The sequence below is a fragment of the Bicyclus anynana genome, chromosome 11 (assembly GCF_947172395.1).
Source record: "Bicyclus anynana chromosome 11, ilBicAnyn1.1, whole genome shotgun sequence".
Taxonomy (NCBI): Eukaryota; Metazoa; Arthropoda; class Insecta; order Lepidoptera; family Nymphalidae; genus Bicyclus; species Bicyclus anynana.
Genome location: NC_069093.1, coordinates 6,270,827 through 6,291,609, shown reverse-complemented (window position 1 = coordinate 6,291,609; position 20,783 = coordinate 6,270,827). Strand labels below are relative to the sequence as shown.

At 37.1% G+C, this 20,783-nt stretch overlaps 2 protein-coding genes across 2 annotated transcripts in view; one reads left to right on the top strand and one right to left on the bottom strand.

Moving 5' to 3' along the window:
* The window catches only part of LOC112046494 (meiosis regulator and mRNA stability factor 1), a 35,418-nt gene extending 19,987 nt beyond the window's left edge, over positions 1 to 15,431 (top strand). Inside the window, exons 13-17 of the mRNA XM_052884477.1 lie at positions 106 to 211; positions 289 to 1,309; positions 1,862 to 2,031; positions 2,941 to 3,040; positions 8,308 to 15,431. Coding sequence (XP_052740437.1) covers positions 106 to 211; positions 289 to 1,309; positions 1,862 to 2,031; positions 2,941 to 3,040; positions 8,308 to 8,345 — 1,435 coding nt within the window. The 3' untranslated portion in view covers positions 8,346 to 15,431. The remainder of the gene's footprint in view (positions 1 to 105; positions 212 to 288; positions 1,310 to 1,861; positions 2,032 to 2,940; positions 3,041 to 8,307) is intronic.
* Positions 15,432 to 16,045: 614 nt separating this feature from the next.
* LOC112046491 (NADH dehydrogenase [ubiquinone] 1 beta subcomplex subunit 10) lies at positions 16,046 to 18,412 on the bottom strand. The gene is made up of 4 exons (XM_024083124.2): positions 18,206 to 18,412; positions 17,983 to 18,118; positions 16,908 to 17,047; positions 16,046 to 16,236 (listed from the first exon to the last, which is right to left on the bottom strand). The coding sequence occupies exons 1-4, from the start codon at positions 18,303 to 18,305 to the stop codon at positions 16,130 to 16,132; spliced, it is 483 nt and encodes a 160-aa protein (XP_023938892.1). The 5' UTR covers positions 18,306 to 18,412; the 3' UTR covers positions 16,046 to 16,129.
* Between the last annotated feature and the right edge of the window lie 2,371 nt (positions 18,413 to 20,783).

Below are 20,783 nucleotides of genomic sequence, written 5' to 3'. Positions count from 1 at the left end.
GTGCTAAGAGAATTCACTGGTTAAAGCTCAAAGTCGCTCATGACAAATGCATAATGTCAATGTGACTTGTAGACAGTGATTATATTATATTTTTATTATTTTCAGACTTATACCCGCATTTCACCACCATTTCGGCCGGCAGTGCCGAGTTGCCGACTATGGCTTTACTAAGTTGCCCGATCTACTTGCCGCTCTTAGCAACACAATCGTAGTAAGTTTGATATTCAATATACTCAGAATTAATATTGTTCCAAAAGGAAATATTTAATGGAAATTTGTTTTTGTCAGGTGCTCGGATCTGGATCGCATCGTGTGATAACAATATCAGCGGCGGCGCAAAGCAAACGTTGGACGTCAGATCTGATTAAAATAATAAAATCCCAACCCGGCAATGTTATCAGAATCCACGACATACCAGAGATTTACCAAACCACCATTGGAAGACCTTTCAACTCCGTCGATTATGGAGTCTGCACTGTGAAGGAACTCATGAAGAAAGTCTCCCGGGACAGTGTAACGTTCGCCGCTGATGGCTCTATAACACTCCCCCGTTCACCAGTTGCAATCCGTGATGACGTAGCACTCTTCGGAGTGGAAGCCGTAGGACTTCTCTGCTGCACACCCAATTTGAGGATGCCGTTCTCCCGCTTCGTGCCGGCCTACCACGCGCACTACTCCAAACAGTTGAAAGTCTCCAACTTTGGCTGCCAAAAATTGCTAGAGCTGTTTGAAATGATACCCGACTCGGTGACGGTGTACTGCGACAAGTCGGGCGATCGTATTGTGCGTGTTGCTCCTTCGGCCGCTCGATTGGAAATGGCTAAACGTGTGAAGAAGTTGGTGCCAGTTGAGCTTTCAGCGCTGCCGTCTGCTTACGCGGTGCAGTATGGAGCGCTGCCGCTTCCGGATACGTTGGACGTGTTGACGCTTGAAGCGCTTGTCCTCGCTTCGGGGGGTGTTATTGAAAGCGGGGTTGTGTACGCAGCGGATGATACGACCAGATGGGCCAGTGCTGCGTTGGCTGCTTGTGCGGTTTTGTCTTCTGACCGTAGTGTTGCTCGGGGGTCCATGTTGGAATACTTCGTGTCAGCATTCCATAGTTTATATGGGTCAGAGCCTAATGTGATGTTGCTGGGTAACCTCGGGGTGTTGGAGACCTTGGGTTGCCACGTGCGTTTGGCTGCCAACTGGCGTACAGTGTGGCGGGTGGCGCAGATCATCGCCGATCGTTCTGCGCTGGCTGGGACGGAGATTTACATGGAGTTCTTGAATCGCTACGGTCCATCGTTCCCCAACTGTGAATTGGAAGGTGTGTATTTTGGCAATTCTTGTTATTTATTGATCATCATTATCAGCCTATTGTAACTGTCTACAGGGTCAGGTCATCTTATAGAAGGGATATTATGGAGCTTAGGCCACACTAATAAATTGCGGGCTAGTAGGCTAAGGAAATTGATGTTTGACTAGTGGTAACAATGAAGCGACGGCTTAACATGCTCACTGAGTCACCACCAACTTTCTAACTTCGAACTGAGACTTTCTTCAAGCAAAATCTGATTTTTTAAACAGCGAGACCCATAAATTAAATTGCCTAGGGTTATATTTTCAGAGTGTAGGTATTTGAAGGATTTCAACAGTATGTAGGATTATGTATGTGTGTTGACTAGTTTGATAATGCTTTCACTATCAGATGTTAATGAGAATGGTCGGGACAATCGGTTTAACATGTTCTCTTAGGCACAGGGGTCTGTACGATTTTATTTTTCGCTTTTTGGTTTAGTCGGTACGTTTTATGTTTTTGAAGTAGGTTAAATTTTTTTTTTATTAAAATTTTTTAATATATTTTTTTTAATTTGCGCAGGTGCTCAATCAGTGGCGAACTTCCTCCGTCGCTACAGCTCGGTGTTCAGCGAGGAGAACGGTCAGTGGAAGCTGGCGCCGGGGGTGCAGATGCCGGCCAAGAGAGACGTGGCGCCGCTGAAGCTCTCCCTCGAGGATTACTCCGTGTACGACACGCCGCCCGGACAGAAGGTATCATCATCATAAATAAATAAATAAATAAATAAATATACTTAAACAATAGACATCACTATCTAGCCCCAAAGTAAGCATACAGAGTAGCTTGTGTTATGGGTACTAAGATAGTTGATATTATAATATTCATATACATTTATATACTACATATAAATACTTATATAATGTATAAATACACACAGACACTGGAAAAAACCCATGCTCATCACACAAATATTTTCCAGTTGTGGGAATCGAACCCACGGCCGTGGATGCAGAAAGCAGGGTCACTACCCACTGCGCCACGCGGCCATCAAAAAAATCATCATCATAAAAAATGAAATGAAAAAATGAAAAAATCTTTATTTGTCAACTAAGTTTTACAAACAAGTAGCAAGGGCCCCTGTACTAGGTGGAAAACCCGTATTACTGGGTGCCCCGCTCATTCACCACACAACCGTAGTTAACAAATAACAGAATTATAAATTATAATATATTTAGTGTGTGTGTATGTGCGTGTGTGTGTGTGTGAAATGATGATGATCATAATCATCATCATCAATCTATATTCGGCTCACTGCTGAGTTCGAGTCTCCTCTCAGAATGAGAGGGGTTACGCCTCAGTCCACCACGCCAGCCTAATGCGGATTAATTGTATCCAACCGTAAAGGTTTTTGACCAATTGGAATGTGTGCGTTGGGATAAGTTTGCAAGCAAAATTAGTTAAAAAAAGAGTTATTATTTTATTAACTGTATTGAATTAGTAATACAAATGAATGTACATTAATTTCGTTTTCCAAAATAACTATTATTTTGGAAATATATTTACAGACCTCTCTGCAGATTTATTATAAGTATAAATGATGTATTGTTGTATAAAATGTATGGAGGGTCAAACGTTTTAATAATTTTCTTTTTTTTTTGAAGGGTTCTCGCGTATTTGAGTCGCCAAAGAGAAATATTCTGTGTGCTCCGCCTGCGAGCTCTTTGCCAGCTCCTACCGGACTGCTCAACCAAGATAATAAACGTGAGTATATAAAAAAATATATTTGGACAATGCTACGACAAACATGAACTTTAGCCGCTTATAGTATAAGTCGAATAACAATTAGTGATTTACCGTGTTAATAATCAATAACTTTAAATAGTTATTATAGTACATTTTATAGCACATTTGCGGGGAAACACACTTTGAACACACTTTCTGAAAATGAATTTGCATCTTTGCATGTTTTCCTTAAGATGACATTTTGATATGCTTATCATTTTTGCACAGATAAAGAAGTGAGCACACCAGCGTTTGTTTTTAAACAAATGCACCAAAAAAAAATTTAATAAAAAAATTCAACCGACTTCCATCTCAAAAACTAACCTAAACTAAAAAGCAATAAATATCTTACCTATGTGCTACCTTCTGATCAGTTTGAAGGCGGTGCCAAGCCAGTGATATTTTAATTCAAGACGTTTAAATTACGAAATTTCTATAGTTCTTGCAGAAACGGCTTTAATTAAAACATGACACTGGATTGGCACCGCCTTCAAACTGATCAGAAGGTAGCTGGCCCTGGGACCAAACCCTTCAAAACAAAAAAAGAATTTTCAAGATCGGTTTATAAATGACGGAATTATCGCTGGACATACATAAAAAAAAAAAAAAAACATACATACAGCCGAACGTAGAACCTCCTCCTTTTTGGAAGTCGGTTAAAAACAGCCGGTACTACTAATAAAGTAAATAAATATTTTCGTGTTTGTGATAGAGATAAATGGTTGACGTTTATTGTCAAAATTATTGAAATTAAAGAATTAAATGTTTTTTTATTATATTTTATTTCATAAAGTTAATTTTAATTTTAAACTTATTTCGTGGTTGTTCATTATGAATGTTATTTAAACGGGTACATACCACGATAAAACGACGAGATTTTTATTGTCGATATTTCGACCCAGTTGCATGGATCGTGGTCACGACGGGACTGAAGTTGCGAGATGAGAAGTGAAGTCAGCTGTTAGGGGCAAAATCGATCTACCCTCTTTCTTGTTCTTTTTCTTTTTTCAACGACCTCGCGTTTTTGGCTGTTTAGGCAAACCACACTCACGACATCGCTTTTGTTATTATGCGTGTCGCGGCGCCCTCTTGGTTTGCACAATTCTACCACCGGGTTCCACTCGCTGGCTAGTTTGAAGCCATCTTCCCGATTGAAATTTTTGTATTTTCGAATTTCAATGGCTTCTCGAACTACTCGGGGTATATAGTGGCGGTCCGTGGAAATAATGTGTGGATTATGGATCTCAATCCAATGTTTAGTTCCCGGTTGTAGAATGTGATCAGCTATCGCAGACTTTTGCGGGTCGTTGTTTTTTATCGCTCGTATATGTTCTGTTACACGGGTTGCTATGGGCCTCTTCGTTTGTCCAATATAAGAGCTACCACAGCTGCAGTCGATTTTATACACACCCGGACACTGGTATGGCAAACGATCCTTTGGAGAACGCATCATGTGGGCGATCTTTTGTAAAGGAGTAAACACAGTCTTTATGTTGTATTTTTTCCTTAGGAACGATCCAATTTTATCAGTTACCCCTTTAACAAAAGGTAAGTAGGCCATTCTTCTTTCGACTTCCAAAGGTCGTTCTCTCCGTTGATGTGAACTATTTTTTAATACAAGGGGCTTATGACCATTTCGACGTAACACCTTGCTTATATGTTCCAGCTCAGCCTGGATGTGAACGTCATCACACAGGTCCTGAGCGCGATTGAAGAGGGTGGTAGCCACTGACGCAAGGTGTCGTGGATGGTGATGCGAAGAGCCATGTAAATATCTGTCCGTGTGTGTCTGCTTCCGGTAAACAGTGTGACTAAAACTACCATCTAGTCGGACCTTGACTAGGACATCCAAGAATGGAAGCGACCGATCTTTTTCCATTTCGTATGTGAAGGTCATTTTCCGGTGAATACCATTCAAAAGTGCCAGATATTGTTGCACCTCTTTTTCACCGCCCTGCATGACAGCAAAAACGTCATCCACGTACCTTTTCCAAAACCTAACTTGTATGGGTATAGATGAGGTGGCGAGCTCTTCAAAATACTCCATCCATAAGTTGGCAACTACTGGGGCAACTGGGCTACCCATTGCCACCCCATCAATCTGAAGGTAGTATTCACCTTTATAAAGGAAAAAGCTAGATTCCAAACAATGCCCTGTTAAGGTGACATACTCCTCCGGGATGTTGTTTTCTTGTAACTTTATTTTAAGTACCTCCATAAAGTCGTGAATTGGTACGTTGGTAAATAGGGATTCGACATCAAAGCTTATCATGCACTCATGCCCTTCAATGTTAGTGTCTTGTAATAAACGTACAAAATGGCGGGAGTCTTTGACGTAAGATGACGTGTGGCCCACTAGTGGTTGTAGAACACTTGAGACATGCTTCGCCAATTCATAAGTAGGTGAATCTATTTGACTCACTATAGGGCGAAGAGGAACATCACACTTATGAATTTTTGGCAGGCCGTATAATTTAGGTGGTTGTATATTTCGAGGTCTCAAAAGGTTATTACTTACATCATCTCCGATAACATTACGATAATCCCTGATCAGCTTGGTAGTTTTTCTAGTCACTCGCGCAGTTGGGTTATAATTTACCTTCTTATAAGTTGTGGTGTCCTTTAATAAGTCGTCTATCTTTTTCTCACAGTCTGAGACGTTTAATAAGACAGTTGCAGTAACATATCTTCAAGCTCAACGAACTGCTGAGTTATGTGAATTAAAACACGAACATAAATTGAAGGGTTTATTACAAAAACACAAGCCTACTATCAATATTTCGGACTTCGAAAGCGAACAGAATTTAAATGTAGTGAACCTTTCAAACCAAGTCTTATCTAGCGCTGCTCTAAATGCCCTAGACAAAGGGTTGAATTTTGCCATCTCGCCTTCACGAATTCCTTATGAAAAAATCATCGGTGGTATCGAAGAAGTGATAAGTCGTAATAAAGTGCCTCAGAGAGACGCCGAAATACTAAGACAGGACGTTGCGGTAATGCTCCGGAAATCCAAACCCCCCAGGCAGAATATCTCGTCTCAGGAACGGGCGGCCATTTTGACATTACGTCATGATAATGATGTTTTAGTTTTAAAAGCAGACAAGGGGAATGCAACTGTCTTATTAAACGTCTCAGACTATGAGAAAAAGATAGACGACTTATTAAAGGACACCACAACTTATAAGAAGGTAAATTATAACCCAACTGCGCGAGTGACTAGAAAAACTACCAAGCTGATCAGGGATTATCGTAATGTTATCGGAGATGATGTAAGTAATAACCTTTTGAGACCTCGAAATATACAACCACCTAAATTATACGGCCTGCCAAAAATTCATAAGTGTGATGTTCCTCTTCGCCCTATAGTGAGTCAAATAGATTCACCTACTTATGAATTGGCGAAGCATGTCTCAAGTGTTCTACAACCACTAGTGGGCCACACGTCATCTTACGTCAAAGACTCCCGCCATTTTGTACGTTTATTACAAGACACTAACATTGAAGGGCATGAGTGCATGATAAGCTTTGATGTCGAATCCCTATTTACCAACGTACCAATTCACGACTTTATGGAGGTACTTAAAATAAAGTTACAAGAAAACAACATCCCGGAGGAGTATGTCACCTTAACAGGGCATTGTTTGGAATCTAGCTTTTTCCTTTATAAAGGTGAATACTACCTTCAGATTGATGGGGTGGCAATGGGTAGCCCAGTTGCCCCAGTAGTTGCCAACTTATGGATGGAGTATTTTGAAGAGCTCGCCACCTCATCTATACCCATACAAGTTAGGTTTTGGAAAAGGTACGTGGATGACGTTTTTGCTGTCATGCAGGGCGGTGAAAAAGAGGTGCAACAATATCTGGCACTTTTGAATGGTATTCACCGGAAAATGACCTTCACATACGAAATGGAAAAAGATCGGTCGCTTCCATTCTTGGATGTCCTAGTCAAGGTCCGACTAGATGGTAGTTTTAGTCACACTGTTTACCGGAAGCAGACACACACGGACAGATATTTACATGGCTCTTCGCATCACCATCCACGACACCTTGCGTCAGTGGCTACCACCCTCTTCAATCGCGCTCAGGACCTGTGTGATGACGTTCACATCCAGGCTGAGCTGGAACATATAAGCAAGGTGTTACGTCGAAATGGTCATAAGCCCCTTGTATTAAAAAATAGTTCACATCAACGGAGAGAACGACCTTTGGAAGTCGAAAGAAGAATGGCCTACTTACCTTTTGTTAAAGGGGTAACTGATAAAATTGGATCGTTCCTAAGGAAAAAATACAACATAAAGACTGTGTTTACTCCTTTACAAAAGATCGCCCACATGATGCGTTCTCCAAAGGATCGTTTGCCATACCAGTGTCCGGGTGTGTATAAAATCGACTGCAGCTGTGGTAGCTCTTATATTGGACAAACGAAGAGGCCCATAGCAACCCGTGTAACAGAACATATACGAGCGATAAAAAACAACGACCCGCAAAAGTCTGCGATAGCTGATCACATTCTACAACCGGGAACTAAACATTGGATTGAGATCCATAATCCACACATTATTTCCACGGACCGCCACTATATACCCCGAGTAGTTCGAGAAGCCATTGAAATTCGAAAATACAAAAATTTCAATCGGGAAGATGGCTTCAAACTAGCCAGCGAGTGGAACCCGGTGGTAGAATTGTGCAAACCAAGAGGGCGCCGCGACACGCATAATAACAAAAGCGATGTCGTGAGTGTGGTTTGCCTAAACAGCCAAAAACGCGAGGTCGTTGAAAAAAGAAAAAGAACAAGAAAGAGGGTAGATCGATTTTGCCCCTAACAGCTGACTTCACTTCTCATCTCGCAACTTCAGTCCCGTCGTGACCACGATCCATGCAACTGGGTCGAAATATCGACAATAAAAATCTCGTCGTTTTATCGTGGTATGTACCCGTTTAAATAACATTCATAAAGTTAATTTTATTCATAAAATGTTGAGCACTTTTCTGACATAAAAAGACAATAATCTTTGACAAGATTTAAAAAAGTACTGTTCGTTTTTAGACGGATGATAAAGGTTTTGTAATTACGGCACATGTGCTTAATGATATACATTACGATATTGAAATTGGTGAAGTAAGCAATACTTTACGAGCAAATGTGTTATAAAATGAATTACACACTTCTGTATGAATGACGCCATATCTTAACTTTACTATAACCCACTATAATATGAATAACTAAAAACCATTTCCAATAGGTCGCACACGATTGGCCGCACAATTCGACGCGGCATAAGAAACCCACCAATCAACAAAGCATTCCAGCAAGCTACAATGTATATGAAATTGCATGTGTTCCATTTCCAAAGTTGTCCAACAAACCAAAAAAAAAAAAAAATGGAGTAAAGCCGCAACGAATTCTATTTAAATGTCCTTTAATATGTGATGTTTATAACAATAATGTTTTAGAACGTGTATATTTTTGTGTGTTTTATTGATTAGACGTAAGAGAAACGTTTTGCTTTCGTGAAATGTTATCAAGTGCGGAAAAAAAAATAACTATGTTCCATTGAATTAAAATACAGGTCAATCGAAGTTCAACCTTAAGTTAATACATTTAGAGTCTATATTGGCATCGACGTATGATTAAGTCAATTATGTTTTGTTCACTTTAAATACAGGTCAATCGAAGTTCAATCTTAAGTTAATACTTGTAGAGTCTTTTTTTCTTTTATCCATCGACGTATAATTAAGTAAGGACCCTTTATTTTAGTTAAGTTATAATTTTTACGGACTCGCTAAGCTACTTAAATACCAATTGTTGTACTTTACTTTTTTATATCTTGGAGGTTGGTTAAAATTTACGACTGTGTCTCTTACCTAGATTCTATCCAATCTTTGTTTTATCTCTTGACTATTAGTTTAATTTAGTATGTATATAATTTTATTATTTAAGAATCCCTTTCAACTAAAGTTCAATATCTATTTAGACTGTATGATAGAAATATAATAATTTATAGCACATAAATATTTTATTTTATATTGCTATAAAGAGAAATATTATTTTTATGTACTTGCGGAACGGCTCCTATTTTTTTTTATTAAGTTGGTTTTTTTTATAGTTTTAATATTAAATTATGGTCAGTCAATGACTTCCACACTACATATCAGAATCGCAGCGCGCTTATAACATTTTTCGAATGCTCACAAAAGTACAATAATAATTGTAATAATAATTAAATGTTATTTTTTATTAGAACTTTATCCTTCGATGTTTGATGATCTCCACTGATTGTTCAGCCGGCATAAAATATTATAATAATTGGGACCTGCTAAGATGTTATGATTAATTTTGTGTTCGGTTAACTTATTTCGCATTTAATATACATATTTGATGCTGACTGTACTAAAGCCGGGTATACACTAAGCCTGCAAAGGAGTGCGCTGTGTTGTTGAAGAGTTGCGCTGTCCAATCACAGCACAGGGTTGAGACGTCGCAACAACAACAACTTCATATCGAAATATCGAAATGTTGATATGCTCAGATGGCGACATTGTGTTGTGCAACTGTCCAAATTGAGAATGTGCTGTTCAACAGTACGGGTTGACACATTGAGCTGTTCGGGTTGAAATGTTGTGTAACTGCTCAGGTTGAGATTATTTTCTGTTTAAAAGCTCAAGATCTCAATTGAGCCGTAAAAATATAGCGAAGATACGTACATTTATTTCTATTTCATAAGGATATAGTATCGATATGATCTACGATGTGTATAAATAAATAAACACGACTGTAAAATTTAATATGATTCGCAGAAATAATATGAATTTTACTCGATCGTGATTGGAGGACACCTCCGCTCGCGGTATGATTTGTTTCGCGATTGGTGGACGGTGGCCTTTATATAATAGTGTTTTAATGGATACTTGAAATGATATCGTCTATTTATATACATCGTTGGCTGAGCTCATTTGCGGTGCAGTGTATACCCAGCTTAATAATATTAAGTATACGTTATATATGTAGAATATGGCTTCATGTGACTAGTTTTTTTTTATTTGTAGTTTGCACTAGGAATCTATTGAGTGTCACAGTTTCGAATTTATTATTTTTTAGACGGAACTTTATTTTAGATTTGTGTTATATTTTCATGAATTTAAGATTTATAAAATGATAATAAATGAGAATTCTTACGACTATCCATCTTGAAACAATGTAAGAGTCAATTATTATTATAAATATTCAAATGATTTATAAAGGTATTATAGTTATATCGCTTTGTGGAATATTATTATGCTTGTGCCTGAAGTGAAGTGCAATGATTGATTTCTTTTTTTTTTAATTTAATTTAACACTGACAACATTTGATGTGTCGTCAAAATTGGTCGTTCCACATTATTAACCTAATACATGATTATCACAGAGTAACCAGAGTGAGTCTTTACAAACAACGTACTGAAGCCGATGAAACCCATTAAAAAAAAAACGTCACGCGTCTCCTTGACAACCGCATATACAAACTTTGTTCATAATTTGTATTTCAAAATTTAACACTAACAACAATTACGTAAATTAATATAATAATCAATAATTACCTATAAAAAATACTCCATCTTATTTCTTTAGTCTTTGTAAACAGTTTATAAAATATTTAAAAACACAAGCCATTCGCCATTTTTCTTGAATAATATTGAAAGTTACTGATGCGACGGTTCGTGTCGTACTGACTCGAGAATGTATTTTGTATTTGGAGCGGCTACGACACCGTCGTGTTCCGTACGCTCCATCTGTATATTATTGATTAATCTGTGATGATTATATTATTGAAACTATTTTTGTAACGAGTTGTAACATACTTTTAGGATAAATTGATACACATTTTTTTTTTATAGATAATTTTGCGACGGTGGATCTAAAATTTGTTACAAACGACCGCCGTTGCATTTTATTTTAAGTAGTAGGTACTACTGTAGTCTTATTTTCATTTAAGTAGATGGAAGGTCAACAATTAACTGAAGTATTATAAATAAATAAATGATTTATTGAGCAAAAAAAAAACATATTTCATACAAATATAGGTTGAAGTTATGTACCGTTTAGGACCGCTTCACACTAGCTTGGGCGTTAGTCAAACGTATAACGCAGACGCAAAAGCGACGTATACGTCTTTTTGCACTTTATTCAGGCGATCATCTCACTCGTAGTAGTCGATTCGATAAATAAGCGATCAAGCCTCAATAGCTTAACGGTAAGAGCGGTTGGACTCATTACCGTGAGGTGGTGGTTCAATCCCCGCTCCGATGGTCTATTGTGGTACCCACTCCTAGCATTCTTTCCGACTGGTAGGAGGTTAATGGGAATGTTTGTCGTATTAAAAAAAAAGATATGGCAAATATTCCTTTAAAAAAAAAAGAAAAATAACCTAACACTAGCGACAATCAACGAATTAGCAGTCGTAATGTCGCTGCGTCTACGTTCGCAAAAGTTCGGCAAATGTCTAAGCTAACAAAATATTCAAGTGTGAAGAGGCTTTTACACTTAACGAAAACGAAAACCAATTACGAAATCGTAAATCGAAATTCGAAAGAACCAATACGACTTTACTAAAAATTACGAAAATAACATTCGAAAAAAAAATGCTTAAAGTAAAATATGTCTTAAGAATAGAAAATCAAATGACTGGCTTATAGTGTAAAGCAGTCTTCTATATAATGTCAAATTAAAATGACTCCAGGATCATTGGGCCAGCAAAATTGTCTTGTTTCAGGTAAAAAGAAGAATACATAAATTTCTTAATGTGTTTAGCATATAACAAATATAACGTTTAAATTCATTGCTCACATAATTGAACTTACTTATATGTGTCAGATAGTCTACACATAAGTTTTGTCACTTTCTTACATGATGTCAAATGACAAAGACAAAACATGTGTGTATGTCTTAACACTTATCAGAAGGTGGTTAAATTTGCATTAGTGTGCTAATGACGGTATTGATCGCCTTTTCTGTGGGAGAATACTTTGACTTTTAGAGTTTGGTTTTCGCGTCCTAGGCCTTAACTTTGCGGGCTTAGGTCTAGGTCTCTTGGTGTAATCTTGCCATTAGTATTCTATAATATTACGTCCACTCTATTTATTACTTGCTCTGCATTTATGACATTGAGCGAGATGTAAATAGATTTGACGTCTACTTAAAATTCATTTGTACATTAGTACGTGTGTATTGAACCTCAAACATCTGAATAGTATAAAATCGAGAGACTTGATTAAAAATAAATCCCACTTCTGATAATAATAAATTCTGATAATCTAGCGTTAATTTAAACGAAATATTTAAGACTTGCTTAATACTATTATTTGGATATATATGAATTCAAATGGAAATGTCCTTTCATATATTATACTAATAACTAATGTATTATACGGAGTTTTATGCAGGCCGGCCAGTGAAATAATTTTATCTAGGTTTAATGGATATTGTATATGTAGTATTGTGACTGACATTCATATTCTAATAGGAGATTGTCCAAAATTATTTTTTTTTAAACTATTTTCGATTATAAAAATCTACGAATTTACTAATATTCATTCTCTCCCAAGAAATACAACAATATTAAGGGCAGATTGATGACGTTTTCAATGCAATAGTCGATTTGACGTTTGCTGTCAATTGTCATGTCATAGTTGCTATAGAGGCGTCATCTTGATATAACTCAAAAACTTGGGTTTTAATTTTATTTATTTCTTTTTATTTAGTTAGATTTGTTCACTTATTTAGATTTTAATAAAATCCTTGTATTTTTTAAATTTTAATGATACGGGGTACAAGAGTGGACCTGAAATGGACCATCTCCTTTTGGTATGAACTCTCAGAGTTATCTTCACCAATGAGATTGTTGATAGATGATCAATTATCACAGTGGTGGAATACTGACGTCATAAGTCACGTGTCAACGTCCTGATTGGTGAAAACTATACTTTGTTTTTGTGTAGTGTGATATATGTCAGTGAGTGTTGTTGTTAACGTATACGTAAAACTTGCAATGAAACATCATTGCGGATTGAGAGCCCGAGATTTTCATTACTAATGAGGTTATTAATAAGGCCAATAGGTTCTATAGGTTTCACTGATGGGATTAATAAAAGTTGAAAGTGACGTCATGACTGTCAAATATCTTTAAAAAATGTGTCTTTTGCGTATCATTTTGCTGGTTTAAAAGCTCAGCACTGAGAGACATATTAATGTCGTGAATATGAGTGTCAGAACCACGGCTTTAGACTGTAAGCTGTCATTTTAAGAAAATCAAAGAGAATTGTAAATTACTTATGAGATAAATTTATTGTTATATATAATGTAATGAAATTTGTAAACAACTTAATGTAAGTGAATGTGCAATCTTTTATTTATATATCATATAATATATAATGAATATATTGTGCGATATACGCGTACCAAAATAACTTCAATTATTATTTATTATATCTATGGAGATTACCTAATCAAACAAATTTATGTATATTATGTACATATCTCACTGAATTGGTACAAAATCTTGTGAGCACATTTATTTACAAGTTTTATAACATTTATAAATATAAATTAATTAATTATTAATTAATAAAATTAATGTATAGAGATTTTAATGTGGAACTCCGATATTGCCGCCTCATTATAATTATTTTAGCAATTCTATGTAAGCAGGCCCTTGCATTGTGTATTCATATATATTAATTTAATGCAATGTACTTTTGTTTATGTATTTGTTTTGTTGTGAACACTGCCAGTCTGCATTTTATGTACAAAGCTGAGAAAGATCACTTGTCCAACAATTATATAAAAAAATTGTTTACAAATTAAGATGAAACGCATAATTAAGTAATTTTAATTATTCTGCTGCAGATTTCTATTTATGTAATTTTTTACCATTATGACTATATTATATTCTAAATATATATTTTTTTATTTTATAACGAAATTCAATTCAAAATGCTATGTTTTGAGGGTACTTGTAAATGTGTATATGGCAACAAACGGGAGCCTGGGCTGCATTCTTGTTTCTTTTACCACAATATATAGCTGCTTCATAATTTTAAAACATTCTACAATATAGATTCTTACTATTATAATGCTAAAGTCCTTTGTTAAAACTTTTGAGTATTCACATAGGTTTAATGACAATTTAATTATGGTGTTGTGGATAGGTTTAGAAAGTCCCATTATTTTTTTAAATATGGCGGACTGTGTTTCATAATACTCAGGTTGTTTGGCAGATATCTGTCTCCCATGGTTTAATTTAACTTTAAGGCCCGGCTCTTGTGTGTAGGTACTAGTACTTAAATCAGGGGTTCCCAACCTATTACCATTTGCGCCCACCTTAAGTTACTACGCCCCCCTCCTTATCCCAACTCAACTACAAAAGACAAAAAAACAAACGATGAAAACTTTTATGGACTTTATTAATTGTGTACAACACATAATAATGACCATTGAGTCACCAGACCAGTGAGAACATTGGTCCTGCACTTTGTTAACCAATTTATCAATTCTAGGCTTCATGTTGGTCAGTGCACCGCGTGAATTTTCGACATGAAGTTTATTTCTTTGCTTCGTTTTTATATCCAACAGCGTCGAAAAATCCCGTTAACAAAGATAGGTAGTCGAAAACGGTAAAAGGATACGCAGTGCTTTCTAGCCGACAACAGGCTAAATAACATTATATTATTTTATCCAAAATTCAGTCAATTCCAATTTTTTTTTTCAAGCCGCGTTTTCGTCACGCCCCCTTTTGGTTTTAATGCGTTTTCGTCCACGCACTCCTTTAGATCACCCTACGCCCGCCATGTGGGGCTCGCTCTACTGGTTGGGAACCTATGACTTAAATGGTACCACATATGCATTGTATGACAAAGTTACCACAAAAACGATCAGCCAAAATTTGTATGTAATATCTTGCCTTGCGTACAAAGTGTGGGTCTAATCAATGAATGCCTTTTTGATTACATACGTTGGGTGCCATACACAATTTTCTAGTTATAGACGAGTTTATATGCTCTGTGTATGTGGGTATGATGTTTTACCAAAACTTGCCGAATTGGATTTCGCAAGACTGTAGCGGATAAGTATTTTTAAGCCAATGTTGTTTTTACTTTTATGACCAATAAAAAAAAATATTAAATTTATAAGAGTAGATTATAAGATAATTCGAGTAAATAGAAATACAGTAAGTGAAGATGTTAGTTGTTATTTTCTACATCTTCCTCGTTCTGTGATCCTTATGATTTGTTATAGTTTCCAACTAGTGAATATGTGTAACAAAAATAATTGTATCGTCGTAAATGCATGAAAATGGATGTAGTGTTGGAAAATAAATGTTATTTTTTGAGAGAGGTCGTTTTATTTCAGCGATATCATAACCCTGTGCACCTCTGTAATGGTATACTATTTTTTTTTATTAATATTTGACATATTTTTTAAATGATGAATATTCCTATTTCTCTCACCAACTAGTTGGGAAAAGACTGGAAGGAGTGGGTATAACAATAGTCCAATGGGTGGGGATTGAACTACAATATCTTTGATGAGTCCTCCCACTTAGTGTTGAGCTATTGAGGCTTTGATATTATAGGAGCTTTAACCTACTGAAGAACCGTGATAGCCCAGTGGATACAACCTCTGCCTAAGATTCTGGAGGGTATGGTTTCGAATTCGGTCCGGGGCACGCACCTCCAACTTTTCAGTTGTGTGCATTTTAAAAAATTAAATATCACGTGTCCCAAACGGTGAAGAAAAAACATTGTATACCAGAGAATTTTCTTTTCTGCGTGTATGAACACATTGGGCCAGCGTGGTGAGCTATTGGCCCAACCCCTCTCATTCTGAGAGATGACTCGAGCTCAGCAGTGAGCCGAATATGGGTTATTATTTTAATTATCATAAACCATTAACCTACTAAAGAATATTTTGTACCTGGGTCTAAGTCCATTAGTAAAAAGACAGTATACACTAGAATTTCTTTATTGAAGTGACATTTATACATAATCTATTTATATATTAACACATCGCCACACTACAGTGCATGCACATCACTTTGTGTGTTCAGACAGAGGGCCGTGACGTCTTTCCCATATCATGCGATGTTTTTGTTTCATGTACGCTTTTCTCGCATCTGCATATGCGCCAAGATCTCCATCTGTGATAATAGTTTTAAATCATTTTATGTTTATATTCATTATAAAGAAAATATATGGCAAATGTTCTTAACAAAAAAAAATATTTTTGCAGGTAATAACATCTTAAGGGAGGGTAAACCACTTGGTAATGTAACACGATACAGCTGAAGTTGGCATGTTTGACTGTGCTCATGTGAAGTTGGCATGTATATCAGGGATAATATAGGATTATAATGGCAAAAGAATTTTTCAAAATGGGTCTAGTAGTTTCAGAGATAACAATCAAACAAACAATCATCAAATTAACAATCAAATCATTCCTTTTTATAATATGAGGGAAATATACAGCAAGGTCTATGGGATAAATTCTGTAAATGTGCCATGAATAAAGAAATTGCAAACACTGAATGGAATTTTATGTGGGATTATAGGGGATAATTTTATAGTGGCAAAAAATTTGTAACATTTTCTTGCTTGACAGTTCTTCAAATCTTCAATTTGATGGTATAAATACACCACAATTACAATCCTTTTGATTGTAAGTGTACAGGGATAAAATATAATTCAGATATTACTACCCATACAACCTCACAATTATCAGCTCTATAATATTAGTAAAGATATTATAAGACAGCAATTTTATTTCAGTTAGAACTGTCAGTCAGTTAAAATGTTCGATTAACAAACTTACATTTAATAAACCATGCCTCCTCAGCATCCTTGTAACGTTCCCAGAATGGTTTGCAGACGGTTAAATGGTCAGGTCTTTCAAACATCATACAATCTTCATATCTCATGCGGAGAATGCCCAGAATCTCTGAATCTACAGCTCTGTAAACACAATTTGTTAACATTAACTTAGGATACTTCAAAGCTCAAGACATATTTGAAACATATATCAAATCTGTATTTATAAGTAGGCTCTAGAAGTTTAACACCCAGTCGGTGGTCTTAACTGAGGTCAATGGTGATTTATTGCACTGGAAATTAAAATTTTCACAGTGAAATTTTACACTCACAGGCTGAGAGCCTCTCTGAGCTCCGAGGGTCTATGATTTGTTACCCTATAGTGCAGCATTTCCCATCAGGTTAGTCGTGACCCGGCACTAAGTCGCCAAAAAAAAATAATGGTCGCAGCATTATGGAGGAGCAATGCTGCAACTTTAAATAAGTAATAGGAGATGGTTGATTATATTTCTTGACTAACGAGACAATAATGATCCCTCGAGGGGCACATTGTAGGTATTATAAAACTTAAGTGGGTCACGAAGGAGTATGAAATTTACCAGGTCACAGTAGAATAAAGTTAGGGAAACACTGCTATAGTGCACAGTTACAGTCTACAATATTGAACCCTATATTTTAAGGGTTGATAGACAATAGACTTTCCAACGGAAAACCCTAACCTATAGATAACCATCAGTGAAACACCCAAGGAATATACACTACAAGAATAGCTAGAAGCTATAATCAACAGTTTTTGCATGAAGTACTATTTTTCTACCACTCACTATCAGATTTTACTGGGACAAAAATAGCCTTATTGTAAAAAATGTATAAGATAACTATTTTGATACACAAATGTATCTTGAATCTTTCTAATGTTTTGTTAGTTAAATAGCCAGAGGACACTTTTATAGGTAACAAACATATCAACAAATCAAGGAATGCCCAAGTCCTTAAATAAATCCAAAAGTTAATCAGTTCCTGAGTAGAATACACCCTCTTAGTTTTATATATAAGAGTAAAAACTGGATAAATATAACCTATCACGTTTGAACTGCGCGTTCGCTTCGTAGTCGCAAATCACATCGTCGGAATAGCACTGGTCGATAGTGGGCACTCGGCGAAACTTCTGGTGGTACCACGGGTATTTCTTCTGGTTCGGCTCAACTACCTTCTCTGCAGCAAAGCGTACAATAACATTAGAATTGCGTAGCTTCACTTACATAACAGACGTCATAATATTTCAAACACACTGGCACCTACCTCGGAACCACGTTACAGGCGCATCGATTGTATTATAAACTGCACTCGCGAATGCTCTAAATAGATTATCATCTGGAGGTCCTCCTTCTCCTTGAACCATTTTTTATCGAAAGTCCGCAAATCTTTCGATCGAAGAGGGGACTTTTTATGAATTTGATTTTGACATTTCCTATTGGTGTGCTTGACAATTTTGACAGTAGTGACACTGACAGCCATATTTACGTTCATAAACATAAAGCAATAATTTCATCTATTTTTAATAGGATAATTCTTTCTTTACAAGAATTTACAAAAATTAAACAACAAATGGCCGTAGGCTGCGCAGCAGTAGTTCGGCACAGTGCTAATATTTGTATGAGCTAAAGTGTATCACATAGTAAAGATCATACAAAGTGAGTCTTTACAAGCAGCGTGGTGAAGGCGGTGAAACCCTAAAAGAATCAAACGCGTCCCCTTGACATCCGCATCACAAACGGCTAAATGAAATAAATAATTAGCTAAAGTACAAACTTTTTCATAATTTGTACTTATTTCAAAAACACTAACAACATGATAACAACAATTACGTAAGTAAAACAATATAATAATCAAACATTACCAATAAAAAATACCTACTCCATCTTATTTCTTTAGTTTTTGTGAACAGTTTTTTCGTTTTTTCTTGAATAATAATTAAATAAGTTACTGATGCGACGCTTCGTGTCGTACTGACTCGATAATGTATTAGTTTTTGAATTTTGTATTTGAAGCGGCTACGGCACCATCGTGTACCGTGCGATCCATCTACTTATTATTCTTAATCTGTGAGCTAACTCCTAACATCCCAGACAACACAAACACAAGCTACAAAGCGATATCTGAAGTCACCCGGACTGATACACTCAGACCAAAACACCCTTACAGAGGGGCCCTCTAATTCGAGATTTGAGTCTCAGAGGAGACACTCTTAGCGAGTCGTTCGGCCCACAACTTCTGCTTATTCCTTCGGTAGAGTGGTAAATAGTCACGGCCGAAGCCTCCTACCAGCCAGACCTGGACCGATTAAGAAAACCTCAATCGGCCCAGCCAGGGATCGAACCCAGAACCTCCGTCTTGTATATACACCGCGCAGACCACTGCGCCACAGAGGCCGTCAAGATAATACTGTTCTAAATGCCAATTATAGGGCCAGGGCTCCCTCCTTATTGGGGATATGGGCACAGATCTACCAATGCTCCCATCATCAATATTAGCAACCCATTTTCGGCTCATTGTTGAGCACAAGTCTCCTCTCAGAATGAGAGGGGCTAGGCCAATAATCTACCACGCTGGCCCAATGCGGATTGGCAGATTTCACACACGTAGAAATTAAGAAAAATCTTCCGTATGCAGGTTTCAGCTGCCCCTCTTAGATGAGCGGTCGGTCTATGGGACTTCATACCAAAGTTTTATATATTCATAGGTTTAACTTTGTTTCTTCTGAAAAAGTGAGACCTTACGTGGCGGTTGATTTTTCTTTTTCCACCGACTTAAATTAAGTACGGCTGCAATTAATTTAAAAAAAAGGAAACCTAAGTCTTTCAAGGCTTGACGCAAGACCAGAGTCTTACCTTACCACTGCAAGAAAGAAAGAAAGAAGGAGAAACAGATCACAGACACAGTTTCACATAACTGAGTATTTGTGTAAAATTTCCCGACGTAGAAGCCTTTAAATTCCACGATGTCGCTGCACTAAGTGTTATAAATTTTTCACTTTTCCCCGCATTTTCCGCCTCCGCGCCGGTCACGTCCTACAGCGCTCGGAAACTCGCGACATTCACTATTAAATTAATGGCTATACGTTTGTTTTACAGAATTCCTTTCTTACATTATTCTGACGGCTTCATAACCTTCTCGTATATGAGGGATATCTATTTATTTTATTTGCCACATATTTTCATACAAAGACTTCCAAAACAAAACAGTCTATAGCCTGGATGCTGGCGGCTCGAGACGTAGACCGGCAGCGGCGTAGTGGGGGGTCGAACAAAACTGCGCTTTCCGGTGCGGGGTCGCCGTTTCAGCGCCTTGGGGCCCCAACGTTCATCGGCTCTTCGAAGTATGTGCTCTGCCACTTTAGCTTCTCGACTCGCCGAGCTTTATCAATGACTTTGGTTCTTATGCGGATCTCCTCATTTCTGATTCGATCTCGCAGGCCTATGTCCAGCAGTGGACGTCCATCGGCTGTAAATGATGACGAATGATATACGACTGGTATCGAACCACGACCTCTCGGTGATGGGACCGGTGTTGAGCTATTAAGGCTTCATTGTATTGTATGGCGTCACAGAAAATTCAGTATCTCATAGCCCGATCTAGAACCCAGGAACTCGTCATCCACAACCACAGGCTAACCACTGGACGAACGAGGCTATGTATCTCTAAAGCATCATAAAAAATCATCGAATGGTTGTTTGATTTTTTTCATTGAGAAAGAATACAAAGGAACGTAAGCTAACTTATCCTTATAACTATACAAATCATGCCCACGTGGATGATGATTATTCTCTTTGTAAATATAGCCCTCCGATTCCGGTGGGTGTGGGTTCAAATCCGGTCC